This window comes from Lepidochelys kempii, chromosome 2 (genome assembly GCF_965140285.1).
Source record: "Lepidochelys kempii isolate rLepKem1 chromosome 2, rLepKem1.hap1, whole genome shotgun sequence".
NCBI classification, from domain to species: Eukaryota; Metazoa; Chordata; order Testudines; family Cheloniidae; genus Lepidochelys; species Lepidochelys kempii.
The window spans coordinates 9,404,921-9,422,546 of NC_136381.1; the positions used below are offsets into that span (position 1 = coordinate 9,404,921).

The 17,626-nt window shown below is 41.3% G+C and overlaps 1 protein-coding gene across 5 annotated transcripts in view; it reads right to left on the minus strand.

The window, feature by feature from the left end:
* The window catches only part of DENND3 (DENN domain containing 3), a 70,368-nt gene that overhangs the window by 19,331 nt on the left and 33,411 nt on the right, over positions 1–17,626 (minus strand). For all 5 annotated transcript variants that reach the window (XM_073330019.2, XM_073330017.2, XM_073330018.1 and 2 more), the window contains 7 exons: positions 16,378–16,481; positions 9,606–9,787; positions 7,948–8,469; positions 6,067–6,326; positions 5,288–5,458; positions 2,058–2,187; positions 1,627–1,734 (listed from right to left, as the gene is read on the minus strand). In XM_073330019.2, coding sequence (XP_073186120.1) covers positions 1,627–1,734; positions 2,058–2,187; positions 5,288–5,458; positions 6,067–6,326; positions 7,948–8,469; positions 9,606–9,787; positions 16,378–16,481 — 1,477 coding nt within the window. The remainder of the gene's footprint in view (positions 1–1,626; positions 1,735–2,057; positions 2,188–5,287; positions 5,459–6,066; positions 6,327–7,947; positions 8,470–9,605; positions 9,788–16,377; positions 16,482–17,626) is intronic.

Below are 17,626 nucleotides of genomic sequence, written 5' to 3' on the forward strand. Positions count from 1 at the left end.
ATTCCAGAAGACTGGAAAAAAGCAAATGTTGTGCCAATATTTAAAAAGGTTAAATAGGATGACCTGGGTCATTATAAGCTTGTCAGTCTGACATGCAAGACACTGGAGCAACCAATACAGGACTCAGTTAATATAGAATTAAAGGAGAGTAATATAAATAATGTCAATCAGCCTGGGTTTATGGAAAATAGATCCTGTCAAATTAACTTGATATCTTTTTTTAAAAATTCAGATTACAGTTTTGGATAATACAAATAATAGTGGTGATGTAATATATTTAGATTTCTGTAGGGCATTTTACTTGGTTCTGCATGACAGTTTGATTAAAGAACTAAAACAACATAATTAACTTGGCACACATGAAATGGATTAAAAACTGGTTAACTGATAGGTTTCAAAATGTAATTGTAAATGGGGACTCCTTATTGACTAAGTGTGGTTCTAGTGGGGTCCTGCAGGGATCAATTCTTGGCCCTACACTATTTAACATTTTTGTCAATAACCTGGAACAAAACAAAATCATCACTAATAAAACTTGCAGAGGATACAAAAATTGGGGGAGGGCGAATTAAGCAAGAGGACAGGACACTGATAGAGAGTGATCTGGTTTGTTTAGTAAACTGAGCGGAAACAAACATACATTTTAACATGGCCAAATGTAAATATATACATCTAAGAATGAAGAACGTAGGTCATATTTACAGGAAGGGAAACTATCCTGGGAAGCAGTGACTCTGAAAAAATGTGTGGGAATTAACTGAACACGAGCTCCTAGAGCAATGCTGTGGCCAAAAGGGCTAATGCGATCCTTCGATGCAGAAACAGGGGGATCTCAAGTAGGAGCAGAGAAGTTATTTTACCTCTATTTGACACTGGCATGACTAAAGAATATTTAATAATGGGCTCTTCAATCTAGCAGAGACCGGTATAACATGCTCCAATGACTAGAAGTTGAAACTAGACTAAGTTACTACTCTGAAAAATCAGGTTATAGGTGTCTCAAATTGGGCACCCAAAATTAGTGAAAACTTTTATCCTTAATATCTCTGTCAGTTCACCATCTGTAAAATGGGGATAATAATACCCTCTCATCTCACAGGAATGTCGTGAAAGTAAAATCATTAATATCCATGAAACATTCATATTGTATAGTGATGAGCACCATAGAAAAGCCCAATGAGGAAATTAATAATTCTGTCTTCAGAGCAGGTTTTAAGTAGTGCAGTAAATAAGGTTATACACTGAACAATGAGGATAAAACAAAATACTGAATAGCTCTAATTAAGTGAGCACCACCCTGTGCTTTCAGTCAGGCAGGAAAGCTATAGAAAAAGTATGTGATCATGTAATTAAAGACTATATCATTATGCATATGCAAAACAGGGGTACATTAAGGTTTCACAGGCAACCTTAATTTTGGCATTTGCTAACTTTTGAGTACTTCCAAGCTTAATAATATTCTTTTAACATAGTTTTTTGTGTACAATATTTTATAGACACACAAAACATGCCATAACAGCAGCAACATCAGGTTACTCGCTCCACAAGTTATAGCAGCAAGTGATTTTATGCTTTGCATTTTAAATGAAAGTGGATGAATTTCAAGAATGAACTATATCACGGTACCTGGTGTATAGAGCAAGACGTCTACTGCTTGTGGAAAAGTCTCGCCAACTGAGGGATTAATCTTGTGCTTTAGTGTTTCTGATGTAGTTTTTGGGACCATCATGGGCACTGAAACACAAAGATAGTGTACAATTTGCAAAAAAGTGTAAAAACGTAAACCTCAAATAATATAAAACTCATGAATTTGAGAATAAACTTGTACCATTTATTCAGATTAGGAGATTAAAGTGTGAAAAAAAAATTAAATTTAAAACAATGCCTTGTGAGAAAATACTCTATAAATGACATGAAAGAATGCACTTGGGCCAACAACTTGCAAGTATATCAGATTTCAGCTTCTTAGACACAACCCTTTGAACAAAGAATTTAGAAAAAGTTGAAGCAGATTTAATTATAATGGCAAGTGCACCCTTGAAGCATATATAACTGACCTTCATTTTTCATCTTGTCAAAGTAAGATAGTTTGGAAGCAGCATAAATGGTTTTGGAGGACTGCAGTGCACCAGCTACAGCATCCATCAGGAGGACATTGGTCAGGGCTTGTTGAATATATTGAGGATCCTAAAAATGAAAAACCTGATCTTAGCTCATCTAGTAAATTTTTCTTACACAGTCCCATTCTCTATACTCACTACAGGGATCTCTCAATATTATTAGAGGCATCCCTACACCTATGGCTGTATCTGCTGTCTAAGCCACATCGGTCCTAGCAAACTACTGCCCAGTGTCAACCATTCTGTTCCTGAGCAAGCTCATAGAGAAGCTACCCAAAAGGCCAAATTCAAACTCTTAATTGCAGCTGTTATTTTATACCTGGCCCAATCTGGATTCAGGCAAGGACATGGATCTAAAACAGTTTTAGCGGCACTGATGGATGGTGACCTGCTATCAGTGGATAGAGGACAGACATCCATTCTCATCCTTTGGGAGCTCTCCTGCAGCTTTCAACACTGTTGACCATAAGATACTACTGTCTCACCTGAGAGAGGTTGCAGGTGTCCAAGGCAACGTGCAAAAATGGTTTGAGAATCCTTCCTGGAGGGATGCACCCAAGAGCAGTGACAGGAGAGTGCAATTCCACCACTAGCCACCTCACTTGTGGAGTCCCACAAGGATCAATTCTCTCTCCAGTTCTATTCAACATCTCCATGCAACCACTAGGTGAGCTGGTCAGCTGACATGGACTCAAGTGGCAACAATATGCAGATGACACACAGCTCTACTAATCCTTCACCACATATGATCATAACCACTACCATCATGATAGGCCAGTGCTAGGGCAAGATCATCTCATGGATCAAGAACAGCTGTCTGAAGCTGTACCCAAGCAAGACAGGTACTTTCCTGCTGGTGGACAGAAGAAAACATTTTGAAGAGTTGGCAGCCATCGTACAGTCTCATTTGGTTGAAGGTACATACCTGCAATGGGTCTATTTACGCCATAATTTTGGAGTACTCCTGGATTCCTCACTGAGTCTAAGCTCTCGTACCAGCATCTGAAACTAACATTTTCTACTATCTCCACCTGGTTAAGAAACCCCATCCTGGTGAACAATGACCATACTTCAGTTTTTCACCTCTCAACTGGAGAGCCACAAGCAAAGCAACATACCTGGTCTTGAAGCCTTCAGAGCTTAGAAAACTAACTGGTACAGAACACTGCAACACATCTCTTCAGCAACACTGACTACCACAAGCTCATCACACCCATCCTCTGCTCCCTACACTGGTATCCCCTAGACTAAGTTCAAGGCACTCAGGGCTTCAGTGGCCTGGGCCAGGATAGCTAAAAGAGCGACTGCAGTTCCAAGACAGAATCCGTGGTCAACAACTTCATTCCTCTGGCACAATGTAATGTTCTACAAACTTGTCTTGAGAGCAGAGCTTTCTCAGGGGCTGGCCAAGATTGTGGAATGAACTCCGACAAACCTTCTCTAACAAACATACGGGGGGCGAGGGGGGGTGTGTGCATGCACACGCATACATATAGGACAGATGTTCACAGATGTGGCTTTAGGCACTATTGGAAAGTGCTCATATACTACAGTAATGAGTGCAGTGTAAGAACAGATTTTGTCTTGAATAAAATCATCCCAGAAGCACAATTCCAGAGCTGTACAGACACTGATTTCCACTGTTAAAATTAGATAAAAACAACTTTGAAATCCCCAACCTTGCCAGATACACCATTTCCCACTTTTCTGGTGCCATCCCCCACTTAATGGAATACTAAATTGTATTGTAATGTAGATGGTGTCATGTGTAACATACTTTACCTGAGCTGGTAATAGCTAGAGCCAGCAGTGCATTAAAGGATCTTATGAAAGACATTTCCTGCATCTCTCTCCCTTTCAAGAAAGGAAAATCTGCAGCCAGCCCATATCTAGTACAAGAGCCTGACCTGCTAGTGGCAGCCGTTCAACCTACCATGTACAAGAGGTACATGACACCCCATCACATTTTTTTAGGCATGAATTGGACCCGTGTCCAAGACATCTAAGGAAGGAAAATGAATAGGTATGGTAAAACAACATTTATCATTCTCAGCCCCCAGCATGCTAAATGGTGCACAGGACTGTGCCTGTCAGCAGTAAGACAAAGCAAGTAAATAGGCAGAGTAAATACTTGGAAAAAAGTATTTATAAATTTTGGCATGTTAGTATGTGTGGCTCATGTACTACAGTATACAACATCCTTCTGCTGAAGGCAGCATCAGCTGAAGCCACAAAGTGCTATGGTGAATACATACAGTTTAGATCAAGTGACCACTTTTCATGTGTCTTCATAACAGATTCAAGTTCTTTCTGCCCAGAATATGGACATCTTTCTAGAAGAGTGCAATATGAAATTACATTGCACGGCTTTTTAGCTCTCTTTACAGCTACTGTGGAATTGACATTTATTTCCATTCTGGATAAAAACCCTGAACAGATATTCAGAAATAAAGATACAGGACTGTTCTTGAGCTGCCCAGTTTCTTTGGGACTACAAAGAATATTAAATGTGCCATGTAATCATTCTCAGTCCTGCAGGTTCTCTACTTCTCCAACATAGATCAGTGATCTATTTGTTCCTGGATCACTGTCAACGTCTTTGGATTGGATGAATATTCTGTTTGTATAAACGTTCTCCGTGGGGTCTCTGTGGTGCAGGAATCCATGTTAGCCCATCTACTCACAGGATTCAGGACCACATGTCCAGGCATGGTAAAAGTCCTCTTGCCATGTGACCTTTCATCATTATGTGCCAAGCAAAATGAGAAAAATTTTCTATTAAGGCCTCCATTTCAAACTTTCCTGACTTTTTTTTTTTTTTTTTTTAAAAGGGGGTGTGAAGAGAAAGGTCACAAACAAAAAACCAAAAGGCTGACACATGACAAAAACTTACTTTGCACATTTATTTTTACAACCATATTTTAAATGATTTCTTCTTAAATTATAGTACTTCAAGCTGTACTATAGTAACAAACAGAATCATGTTTTATTATATCTTTATTTTATTTTTTTTGCCGTATGAGACCTCCCTATGCTCTTTTATTCACTCTTTGCTGAAAAGTGGAAAATACATTTCCAGGTTTTTATGTGAACTCCAAAGTACACGAGGAACAGGAAAAAATTATAAATTATTACAAATAGCTCAACTAGTAAAGTAATATTTATACCTTGTGATCATCGGCCATCTTCTTCCCAGCCCACATCTCTTTCACCATCAAGTGCCAAAGATCACACTCTGTCTTAAGGTTAGCTTCAAAGACTTCCTTTTTGGACACAGACTTAATCCTCAGCGTGGGTATTCTCAGAAGAAGGAAAGCTACAGTAGTACTTTTAACATCCTGTAAATGCAGAGAAACAAAGAACCCAGTAAAGCACAGTCACAGACAATGTGCAGTATTCATTAAGCATGACAACTTCCAATATTCCTAGCCAAAACTAATTCTCTTGCGTTCACATCCACAAACACCCAGGCAGGGTCTCTGATCAAAGGACAATTTATGTTTAGGTATATTGCTAAACAGGGGGTGATCTAAGACTACTTCTGATTGTATAAAATGTGCTCATTTTACTGTTACCTCCATCCATTCTCATTCCCTATCCTCAATTTGTTTTTTCATACACTTGTATCTTTTCATAAATCCAGACTATAAGATCTTTGGGCAACTGCCTTTTTTCTACAGGTCTGTATAGCACCTACCCTATTCAGCACTGATCCATTAGCAAGGCTAACTGGCACTGAGAAATACCTCAAACTTTGGTTGTAGCCATGGATAGAATTAGTGATTTTTTAAAGATATATTCCCTGCCATCATAGTTCTTCCTCTTATAAAACATTCATGAAATGTCTTATCTTGAGAGAGAGAGGCTGTGCTACCAGGATGGAGTCTGGCATATTCTTGCTCACAATCATATAACAGATCGTAACAACTAATTACTTCATGCTCACCTCTATGTTCCTGAAAGTTGTGATCTCAACATAGCCAGGCCTTCCTTCAGTCAAAAGGAACAAGCGCTTCTGGGTCATTGCTATTTTTCCTACTCCAAAATTAGTTTTAACTGAGCAGGATAACTTGTAGACACATTCATTTGTATCTAAATGCTCTAGTACAGTGTGTGGCAGGTTAACCTCTTGAGCCTCTGCTTCTGTGTCCTTCCAGTAGTTGTAGAAATCTTTGAATGTTTCAGGGTCAATTTGTTTCTGGTGTCCTTAAAAGTTTTTAAAAGTTAATTATTTGAAGCCATTATATTTTATTTTAAATTCATATATTTTGAGGATACTAAGGGCTAGATTGTGTCCAAGCCCTGAGCAAGGGTTGGTTTATAAGCTGCAAAAAGTAACCCCAGGAGACATTTCAAAGTGAGAATTCCTCCCCTGCTTTTTCTTTGTCCCTGTGGGGGAAGGAGTACTTTGCTGCTAGCTTATACCATGGGCCTCCATCCATCCATCCGGTTCTCTCACCACCCGCTCCAGGGAGGAAGTAAACAGCTGCACAGCCTCTCTTACATCCACAAACCCAAGCAGCTCACAAAGGAATTCTTACTCCTCTGCTAAATGGGATACTCTTTATTAGGATTTTCTAGCTCTTTATTCTCGATTATTAAATCATATTTACTCGATAGTGGATAAGAATAGAATTGATTATAACAATAATTAGTTTGCAGATCAAAAGCTTATAAACCATATACATCCCAAGAATTATAAAACTGGCTGCTTTTGAACTCCAGATATTCCAACTCAAACAGATAAATTATAAATTGTATGCCACCTATTGTTTTAAAATGTAGAAATTCTTGCTATTTTGGTCAATGTTTAATATACAGTGACCATATTATGACAACTGTTCCAGTTATTATGCACAGCAAATTGCAAATGGTGTGGCCTTTATTACCCTAGAGAACCAGAACACAAAATTCATGTTTCAGAATTAGAAGGTAAAGAAATTATCCTGGAAACATCATCTGGAACTTTTCTTTTACAATCTATGATACTTATTCAAGCTCTAATGGTAGCTTCAGGAAAAATTTAGCCCTTGCTATTCAAATTCCAGACCTTTATTGAACAGATTGCTAGTTTGCTATACTGTTTAGTAGTTTTAACATACGGACATTATCTGCTAGGGATTAGGATAGGACTATATTTTATCTATAATCTAAATCAAGATAGAGCTGGCATATCACTGGACAATTAAATGCTAATACAAAAGAAAAAAAAAAAAGACTGAAATCTGCACCCACTAACTATGACAAACAGGCTTGTAGACACCACAGCAGACACCATTTAGCACCTGGTGTAGGAGTCAAACGTACTGCACTAAATAAGATTTCCTGCAATTGCCCCAATTAAAAATTGCCAAGAAGGTGAAGTTTCAGTTTCTGCAGAACTGTTAAATTTCACAACCAAAATGATGAGAATATAGCACGAAGGCCCCAATTCAGTGAGATACCTAAGCACATACTTAACTTTAAGCACAAGAATAACACCATTTATTACTCTGGGGAGTTTGGGTCTACATGCATAACTGAGTTATCACTGTTCCCATAAAATGTAATGGAAATTACAGACTGTGGTAACAATGCTTGTGTGTTTACAAAAATTACAAGAACATTTTACTGTGAATTTTAAAGTTCTATGCTACATGGACACACATACAGATTCAGTACACACACACAAGCTTCTTGTGCTGAGAAACATCTGAAAATATTTTCCTGAAGGCCAGAGAAAAAAAAAAAAGACTCTAGACAGCAACTTACATCACTTATCAATAAAAGTATAAAAAATATTTACATAACAAAATAGATGTTCATTAACACAACATTTTCTGCTTACCTACTGTTAAGGCATCAAATAGCCGATGTATTGTGTCTATATCTTTGATAATCCCAGATTCTTGGATTCGCTTCACAAAATCGTCCAACTGCATGTGTGTTTTTGGTAATTTAAAATTTTTCACATGGTCATCTACTTTTATGACTTCTCTTTGTTTTTCCATCACTTGACTAATCAACCTCTTCAGCTCGGGTTTGCGGTCTGCTAGGGAACGTTCAAAAGGAGGCATATTTTCCACCACCTTCCTCACAAGATCAGTAGGGAAAATTCTTATGTCCGTTTTATATAGATTTTGAAAGTCTGAAAGCGCATCCAGTAGTTTTCCTTGCATCAAACCAATAAGTCCACGAAGGTAGTAATATCTTGCCAGCAGTGCTGAGTTATCATGTTGTAAAATATTTATAGCTCTGGTGAGATGATTGATAAAATCTGTATAGTAGGTGTGAACACACTGACTCATCAGAGGAAAGTGAATTTCTGGGATCTTGAACGTACTAATTGATTTAGATGACAATTTTACAGCTAAAAAAGAGAAATAAAGTGCTAGATATAAAAGTGAAGAATGAAAGCCTACAAGTATCTTCACACAAGGAATTTTGTGACCTGCGCCTTCAGTAATACAGTATTATGCTTGTGAGAAAAATAAAATTGTTCGCCACACACTCCTGGATACCAGCAGGCCCTGATTAGGTAGTCCATCCCTACTCAGCAACACACTTGAGCACATGCTTTACTTCTGGTACATGTTTCAATCCCATTGACTTTGCTGAACAGAGATGAGCTTAAGCGTATTTCTGAACTGAGCCTTAGGTGGGAAAGGATAAGTCGGTCCAGTAACTGGTCCGGGAAGCAGCCCCACAATGACAACACTAGAGTAGGTGTTCCTTGTGGTGGTTGCAGGATAGCACAATTCTGAGCACAGTGCAGCCAAACTTTCAGGATAATGCAAGTCACTACTTCATGTAACGTTTGGTTACCACCTCCTGACTTCTGCTGTGTTTACGTGGTCAGTGTGATGCTGTATAGAAAAGAAGGTGACCATCTACACTAATATGGTCCTGTTGCAAAACTGTGATAAATCTTGTACTAAGTACAAGACACTGTGTGTGTGGGGTTATGAAATGTGTGTGTTTGTATCTTAAACATGTTGTGGGTCTGAGACACACCCACAGGTTAGCTCTTTAGAAATAACAAAGGAGTTGCAAACTAAGGCATCTGCGGTGCGGAGCCCCCTGGCTGCCCCTATGCATAGGAGCCAGAGGAGTGACATGCTGCTGGTTCCAGGAGCCATGCGGAGTGGGGCAAGTTGGAGCACCAGAGCAGGGCAAGTGCCAGATCCTGCTCCCCGGTGTGAGGCTTGAGCACTGGATGTGGCCCCCGGGCCGTAGTTTGCCCACTCCTGCTCTACGGTGACTGTCTATGGCTCTATGGTAAAACTAGTATAGTGCTCCAGGAATCCACATTCGTTGCTGGCTTGGTGAAATCTAAATTATAGAATATACCACCAGTTTGGGTGTGTTTGCCCTGTTTTCTGACAGTCTGACCAGAGATTGGCTCACTCAACTGTGAGCCACACCAGGCACCATGACAGTGAGCACCCAAGTACCTGGTCCATGATATCACAAGGTACTGTACTTGTTAGACACATTTTTCCTTACCACGCTCTGTCTCTGATCTTCGGAGTGATGAAGTCCTAGCAGGACTATCATGAGACCTAATATCTTGTAAATTAGGCATACTTATTACCATACGTTTACTGATCATATACTGAGGGTTAAATCTTTTAGAAGCCATTTTCTCCACAGTCAGTCTTCGTGGGCTATCAAGCATTGAATTTAATCTGAAGAAAAAACAATTTTTAATTACATTTTACACATATTAAACTATGCATCTGCATAAATGAAGATAAATAGTAATTTTTTATTATTACTCTTTTTTGTCTTACAGTAACACCTACCAACTCACAGCACTCTATGGCCAATTTACCGCAGGACATTTTTGTCACATCCTTTGCAGTAAATTTCATAAAGATGGCTCATCAATTACCTAGAAAGACAAGGTTACTCACCTTGTGCAGTAACTGATGTTCTTTGAGATGGTTGTCCCTGTGGGTGCTCCACTTTAGGTATCTTGGCACCCTGCGCTTAAAATTGGAGATCTGTAGTAGCAGTGCCCGGTTGGGTCACACACCCGCTGTACCAGTCTCACACCACTCCGAGCGGTTACATAGCAGTGCACAGCCAACCGCCCCCAGTTCCTTCTCTACCCCAGAGAATCGGCAAGAAACTCCAAAGTAGAGGGAAGGAGGAGGGTAGTGGAGGGACAACCATCTCAAAAACCCTCAGTTACTCACACACATTCTTGTCAACTGCTAGAAATGGCCCATCTTGATTATCACTACAAAAGGTTCTCTCTCTCTCCTGCTGGTAATAGCTCACCTTAACTGATCACTCTCGTTATAGTGTGTATGATAACACCCATTGGTTTCATGTTCTCTGTGTGTGTATATATCTATCTTCCTACTGTATTTTCCACTGCATGCATCAGATGACGTGGGTTTTAGTCCATGAAAGCTTATGCTCAAATAAATTTGTTAGTCTCTAAAGTGCCACAAGTCCTCCTGTTCTTTTTGCGGATGCAGACTAACACGGCTGCTACTCTGAAACCTGCACAAGGCAAGTAACCCTCTCCTTCAAGGAGTGTTCCCATGGGTGCTCCACTTTAGGTGACTATTGAGCAGTTCTCAGTGGAGGGGAAGGGCTTCGGAGTTGGTTTATTGATGGTGGATAACACCGTAAGTCCCAACTGAGCATCTGCTGCTGATTGTTGTTCTAACACATAATGTTTAGTGGAAGTATGGACTGATGTCCAGGTACCTGCTTTGCAAAAGCCAATGATAGGTACATTATTTAGAAAGGCCACAGATGCTGCTAACGCTCTGGTGGAGTGTGCGCGGACTCCTGGTGGGGGTTACAGATTTTTGTTTTGGTAGCACAAATGGATACATCCAGATATCCATTTGGATAATCTCTGTTTTGAGATGGTTTGGCCCCTCAAGCGTTCTGTTATGAAAACAGATTGTTCTATGTAGAAAGCTAATGCTCTGCGAACATCTAGCATGTGGAGTGAGGTTTCCCTCCCATCAGCATGTGGCTTTGGGAAAAATACATGTAAGTAAATGGGCTGATTTAAATGAAAAGGGGAGGTGACCTGGGGTATGGATTTAGGGTGCAGTTGTAGGATTACTTTATCCTTAAAGAATGTTGTATAAGATGGATGCGCCATTAGGTGCGCCTAATTGCTATCACATCTGCAAGATGGGCGGGAGACTGAGGAAAGCCACCTTCATAGATAAGTGCAACAAGGAGCAAGTTGCAAGGTGCTCAAAAGGTTTTCCTGTGAGACTGCACAGAACAAAGTTGAAGTCCCACATGGGTGTAGGGTTTCTTAGTGTGGGATAAGCGTTTTCTGTGCCTTTAAGGAAGCGTTTAATCATCAAGTGAGCAAATATAGTGACTCCGTCCACTTTGTCATGGAAGGAGATGATGGCAGCCACATGTACCTCTGATGGAGCTTATGGATAGCCCTGATTTTTTAAGGGCCAGTGTATAGTCGAGAATTCTCGATAGTGGGGCCGACAGTGGACAGATCCGTTTGTCCTGGCACCAAGTGCAGAATTGTTTCCACTTATGGATATAGGTCTTTCCTGTGCTTAGTCTCCGACTGCTCAGTAGTATATCTTTCACTTGCTCAGAACAGTCTTGATCGACGCTCCCCGCCACCCACCCCCATCAGCCATGGAATAACCAGGTCTTGAAGTGGAGTACTGTGACAGACACATCCTGAATCTTGTGATAGGAGGTGAGGCAGTAAGGGAAGGATATGAGGTGGTTTCACTGCCATCTGACACAGGTATGGGAACCATGTCTGTCTGGGCCATGTGGGTACAATGAGAATGATCCTGGATTTGTCCTGCCTGATCTTGTGAATGACTGCTTCGGAGTGGAGTCAGGGGAAAGCATACATCAGTGGCACTTCCCAGTTTAGGAGGATAGTGTCGCTTAGGGAGTGATGTCCCAATCTGGCCCGGGAGCAATATTGTGGGCACTTGGCATTTTGAGCTGTTGCAAATAGATCTATGGTGGGGAACCCCCATAGTTTCAATATGGCTTTGAAAATTCAGGATCCATCTCCCACTCATGGGTTTGTGAAAAATCCCTGCTTAGTTGATCTGCTGTTGTATTCTGACAGCCCGGCACATAAGATGATGATCTCTATGTTGTTCACGATGCACCAATTCCAAAGGCGTATTGCCTCCGTACATAGGGAGTATGATCGTGCTCCCCCTTGGCAATTTATATAGAACATGCATGCTGTATTTTCTGTAAGGATCTTGATGGTATTGTTCTTGATTAAAAGGGAGAAAGTGCTCACATGCATTTCGGACTGCCCTTAGCTCCAACAAGTTTATGTGAAGGCTGGATTCCGCGGCGTTAGACTGTATTGTCACGTAGACATGCCCCCCAACCAAATGGGGAAGTGTCTGTCGTGATGGTCATGGTTGGAGCCTTTTGTTGGAAAGGGACTCCTGAGCAGACATTTTGTGTTTGCGTCCACCATGTTAGCAAGTCTTTTACCCTGCATGGCACTGTGAGGCGTGTTGAGAGAGTATCTGTGCAGTATATACACTGTTCGAAGCCATGCCTGTAAGCACCTCATGTGGAGCCTGGCATATTTTAGAACAAAGATTGTCGTAGACATGTGCACCAAGAGCTGTAAGCATGTTCTGGCAGATGTTTGCAGGCTGTTCATCACCACTGAAATTAGGTTGACAAGAGTGAAGCATCGTTGTCAGGGTAACGTTGCTGAGAGACAATAGAGGTAGGCCCCTATGAATTTCAACTTTTGGACAGGAACTAATGTGGACCTTTGTACATTTATTTACAACCCTAAGTCCATGAACAGGGTTATCATGGTCTGCGTGGCGTTTATTGCTCCTTACTGCATTGTTGCCCTTATCAGGCAGTCGTCTAAGTATGGAAATATCATCACTCCTTGTCTGCGGAGGTGAACTGCAACAACAGCAAGAACCTTGGAAAAGTCTCTTAGGGCAGTGGATAGGCCGAAGGGTAGTACTCGGTATTGGAAATGCTGATTCCTTAGGGTGAATTTCAGGAATCTTCTGTGTGACGGATGAATGGCAATATGAAAATAGCATCCTGGAGGTTGAGGGCCAAGAACCAAATCTCCTCTCTCTAATGCCTGAATTATTATGGTTAATCTCACCATTTTGAAACGTCATGTTCTCATGGATTTGTTGAGTTTTTGTAAATCCAAAATGGGTCTCCACCCGCCACGCTCTCTTTCTGAGTTAGAAAGTGATGGAAATAAAAACCTCTCCCCCTGTGTTGGGATAGTACGGGTTCCAAGGCACCTAATTGTACAAGGGGGCTTCTTTCCTGTTATAACAGGTGCTCATGAGACGGGTCCCTGAAGAGGGACGGGGAAAGGGAAGGGGGTTGGGTAGGTGAGATAGAAATAAAGGGGATGGAGTAGCCCTTCTGGATAATCTCTAGAACCCGTTTGTCTGTCATGATGGTGTTCCAGACTGGATAGTAGAGTGACAGTCTCCAAATGGGTGGGGGACCATATCTGGTTCCGGGACCAGAGAGAGTGTGAATGTCTTGTGCCCTTGACCACACCTTTAAAAATGATTGTCTGGAGGTGGATGGTTGAGATGTTGAAGACTGACCTTGGTTCTGCCGATGACTGTTCCGTTTTTGTTTACTCTGTTGGTTGTACTGTCTTTGTGGCTGGAAGTATGGTGTAGACCAGAATCTCTGGTTATAAAACCTGCTCTGTTTCTTTTTATTTGCAGGTACATATATGCCCAGGGTTTTTAAGCTCACCCTTGAGTCCTTTAAGGTGTGTAGAGACACATCGGTTTGGTCTGCAAATAATTTTAACCCTTCAAAGCATAAGTCCTCAACAGTTGCTTGAATCTACCTTGGGAACCTGGAAAGGTGGAGCCAGGATGCACGGCGCATGATCATGGATGTAGCGATGGACCATGCTGCCATGTCTGCAGAGTCAAGAGAGGCCCGTAGGGCCGTCCTGATGATGAGACACCCTTCAGAAACTTTTGCCTTATATTGCTTTTTTTTTTGTCATCAGGGAAACTTTCAACAAATTCTGACATTTTCACAAACGGATTGTGTGCGTATTTTGCCAGTAGGGCCACATAATTGGCTATGTGGAACTGGAGTGTGGTGAAGGAGTAGGCTTTCCATCCAAAGAAGACTAGCCTTCTCCAGTCCTTTTCATATGGGGTCATTCTGGACTGATGTTCTCCCCTTTGGTTGATTGCATCCACCACCACAGAGTTTGGTGTGGGGTGGATGAATGAAAATACAGCTCCTTTTGCTGGCACATAATACTTTTTGTAAGACCTCTTACATGAGAGAGGGACTGTACTGGGTGTCTGCAAGATTATTTTTGCAGGCTCCATGACAGCATCATTAATTGGCAGGCCTATCTTTGCCACTGGGGATGCCTGGAGTATGTCTGTGAGCTTGTGTTGATCTCTGGTAGTTGTGCTAGCAAAATGTCCAGGGATTCAGCTACCCTTCTGAAGAGCTCATAAAAAGATTTGAAATCATCCTCCAGTGTGTGTGTGTGGGGGGGGGGGTTTAGGGGAGGTGGCATTGTCATTTCATCCGGTGACAAAGATGAAATGTGAGTGGGCTGTAGAGTGTCACCTTCAGCTTTGTTCTCAGGCTCCTGAATCTCTTCCTCTTGTGTCTCTGAGGGTGCTGGGACTGTTGGTGAAGGGGACAGTGTTGCTCTGGACCTAAGCAGGTTAGGGGGCCTGAGATTTTGGGCCCTACACATCGCCCACGGATCCCAGTATGGCCAGCTGGGTGGGAATGGTATAGGGGGCGGTGCCCATGGTTGACCATACCAGCCCCGCATGTCTGTAGATGTTTGGTGATGAGAAGATCCAGGGTTAGGCAAGGAGTGTATATTACTGCCTTATCCTCTTCTTCCTCATCACTGGAGATAGGAGGGGCTGATCCACAGGGAATGGTTACCAAGCTTGGTCCCAGTCTAGATGGGGTACTGTTGGTACTAAGTAGAGGAGATTCAGGCGTTGAGGCTTCTATCAGGTCCACATGCCTCATGAATTGCTGCGGGACCATGAAGCTCGGTGCCGGGAAGGCATCGTGCACTGACCACTAATTAGAGTTTTAGCTGTTGGTGCCAATGACTTAGAGCTGTTCTACATAGGTACAGCAGGTGGTGCCATTGTACTGCTCGGTGCCGAGGTTTTCTTCAGCTCAGTAGGTGCTGAGCTGGGAGGTTTGACTTTGTTACTTGCACCTGCATTAGAGCTTGCCCACATAGGGTCTTTAGCTTCTCGGTAAGTCTCAGTATCAGATGTTCCCGGTGCCTCGCAGTCAGATGCAGTCTGTGCCATTGCTACCGGGGCAGATTTTTCATTTGGAGATCACTTTCTTTCAGGTGATTCTCAGTGTGGGGATGTGTGGGGCCATTTTTTGGTAGCCTTTCTAGGAGCAGGCTCCTTAGCAGCTGTTATTGAAGCAGATCCCGTCAGACACTGCCGCTGGCAACCGTTGGCCAGGAGGCGTCCTGGACTGAGGGATTTCTCCATCATAAGGAGCTTCAATTGGAGATCCCTGGCCTTCCTTGTCCTCCTGTCAGTTTTCAACAGTGTGGACATTTTTGGGTAATGTGTGTCTTGCCAAAGCAGTTGACATACTGTGCGTAGCCATCAGATCCTGGTATGGAGAGTCTGCAAGTTGGACAGCGTTTAAAGCCTGGTGAGCTAGGCATGCCTGAAAGGGAAAGTCCTTTGGAGAAAGAACAGGGATAAACCCTGCTTTTCTTTCTTTTCTTTTTTTCAAGGCAAGAGCTGAGTACTTGCTGGGGAGGCAGTGATAAAAGAGGGAAGGGAAAATAAATATATATATTTTTTAAGAAAAATACAGTAAAACATAAAATATAAAGGGCAAGGGGATAGGATAGCTAACACTATTGGGAACAGCTATGAACTATTAAACTTTTATCTAAAGTAAGAGAGGGTGTTACTGTCACTCTAACTCAAGCCAAAGGTGGTAGAGAAGGAACTGGGGGGACGGTTGGCTGCGCACCACTATGGAACCACTCAGAGTGGCACGAGATAGCTACTGCACATGCGCAGCCCAAGCAGGCACTGCTATTACAAATCTCCAGTTAAAAGCGCAGGGCGCCAACACACCTAAAGTGGAGCACCCACAGACACACTCCTTGAAGAACTTACTTATATATATAGGACATGATCCTACATCACTGACATTGTAAGACATTTTTCCATTGATTTCAGTGGAAGGAAAATCAAGTCTGTGATAAATTGTAGTGAGAAAAGTTTACCTATCTTCTTCAGACTGAGTGCTCAACTCAAGTTGGGCAAAAGCATCCATCCTTCTGTTCAGACGAGCTTTAAGAAACGAGTGAAATATATGGGTCTCTAACACCTGCAATACACAACAGCAAACTGATATTAATTGTTGATCATATACAAGTATACGTTTATTACTAGCCTTCATCCATTTTATCGGCCTAAAATTAAAGGCAAGAGCCCATAGGAATGCAATGTTAACGTTGCACAAATTTAAAAAAAAGATCACAAAAGTCAAGAAAAGTAAAAACTTAAAAATTCCAGCAGCAACATCAGGTCAACCTCTTTACACACCCTGTATAATTTTATGGTATACATTTTAATGATAGACAGCAATATATTAAACTTCAAATTTAACAAGAAAAAAAAACCTAAATTTTATATTTTCTAATATTTTTTATTGGAACCATGCAACTTTAAACTTCATTCATGATGTGAAGAAAAAGGCTCCTCACAGCTCCATGTTAAAAAATTACACTGCCAAACTGAAAAGAAAATTGGAATGATATCCCTGACGTTGACTGAATATTCCCTCTTGGGAGAGCCATTAAATTATCACTCCTTAAGGTAATTTAATTTATTGTTGAGACTTCCAGAAACACATCTAAAGCCCCAAATTTTACCCTTTAGAATGGACAAGACTGCAAAAAAAGAAAAAAAAAGAGTCAGATATTAAAATCAAAAACACACATCCAAACTCTCCCAAAAGGTCTCCCTTCTTCCCGTACCACTTCAAATGACAGAAAATGACCACCACCATATGTAACCAATAATTTGTATCATTTCTAGAAACACAATATAAACATTTCTAGCACAGGGCTCTTAATCTTGTTCACCAATGCACCAAACTACTCATTTAAGCACATGTTTAAGTCTCATTGATGTTGTCTCCCTACTATCCATCTAAGCTTTTATACCATACCTATGCCGGTGATACCTGACCTCCTTACAAATTTACTAAGGTTAACGCAAGATGCTATCTACATCTTTGGTTGTAGTTATGAAAACGAGCTCTCTTTAAATGGGAAAACAGACAGATTCTCCACTACTTTGCCTGGGGCATAAACTCCATGTCTGGGAAGAGGTATCACAGGCTAAGGGCCAGGGGGAATTATGCTCACAGGTCTTCAGTTAATTTAAATAATATATTAATGTATTTTAAAAATAAGGAAAAAATAAACCGCATATATAATAAGTTCTCCTACAATGCAGTGGGGCGGG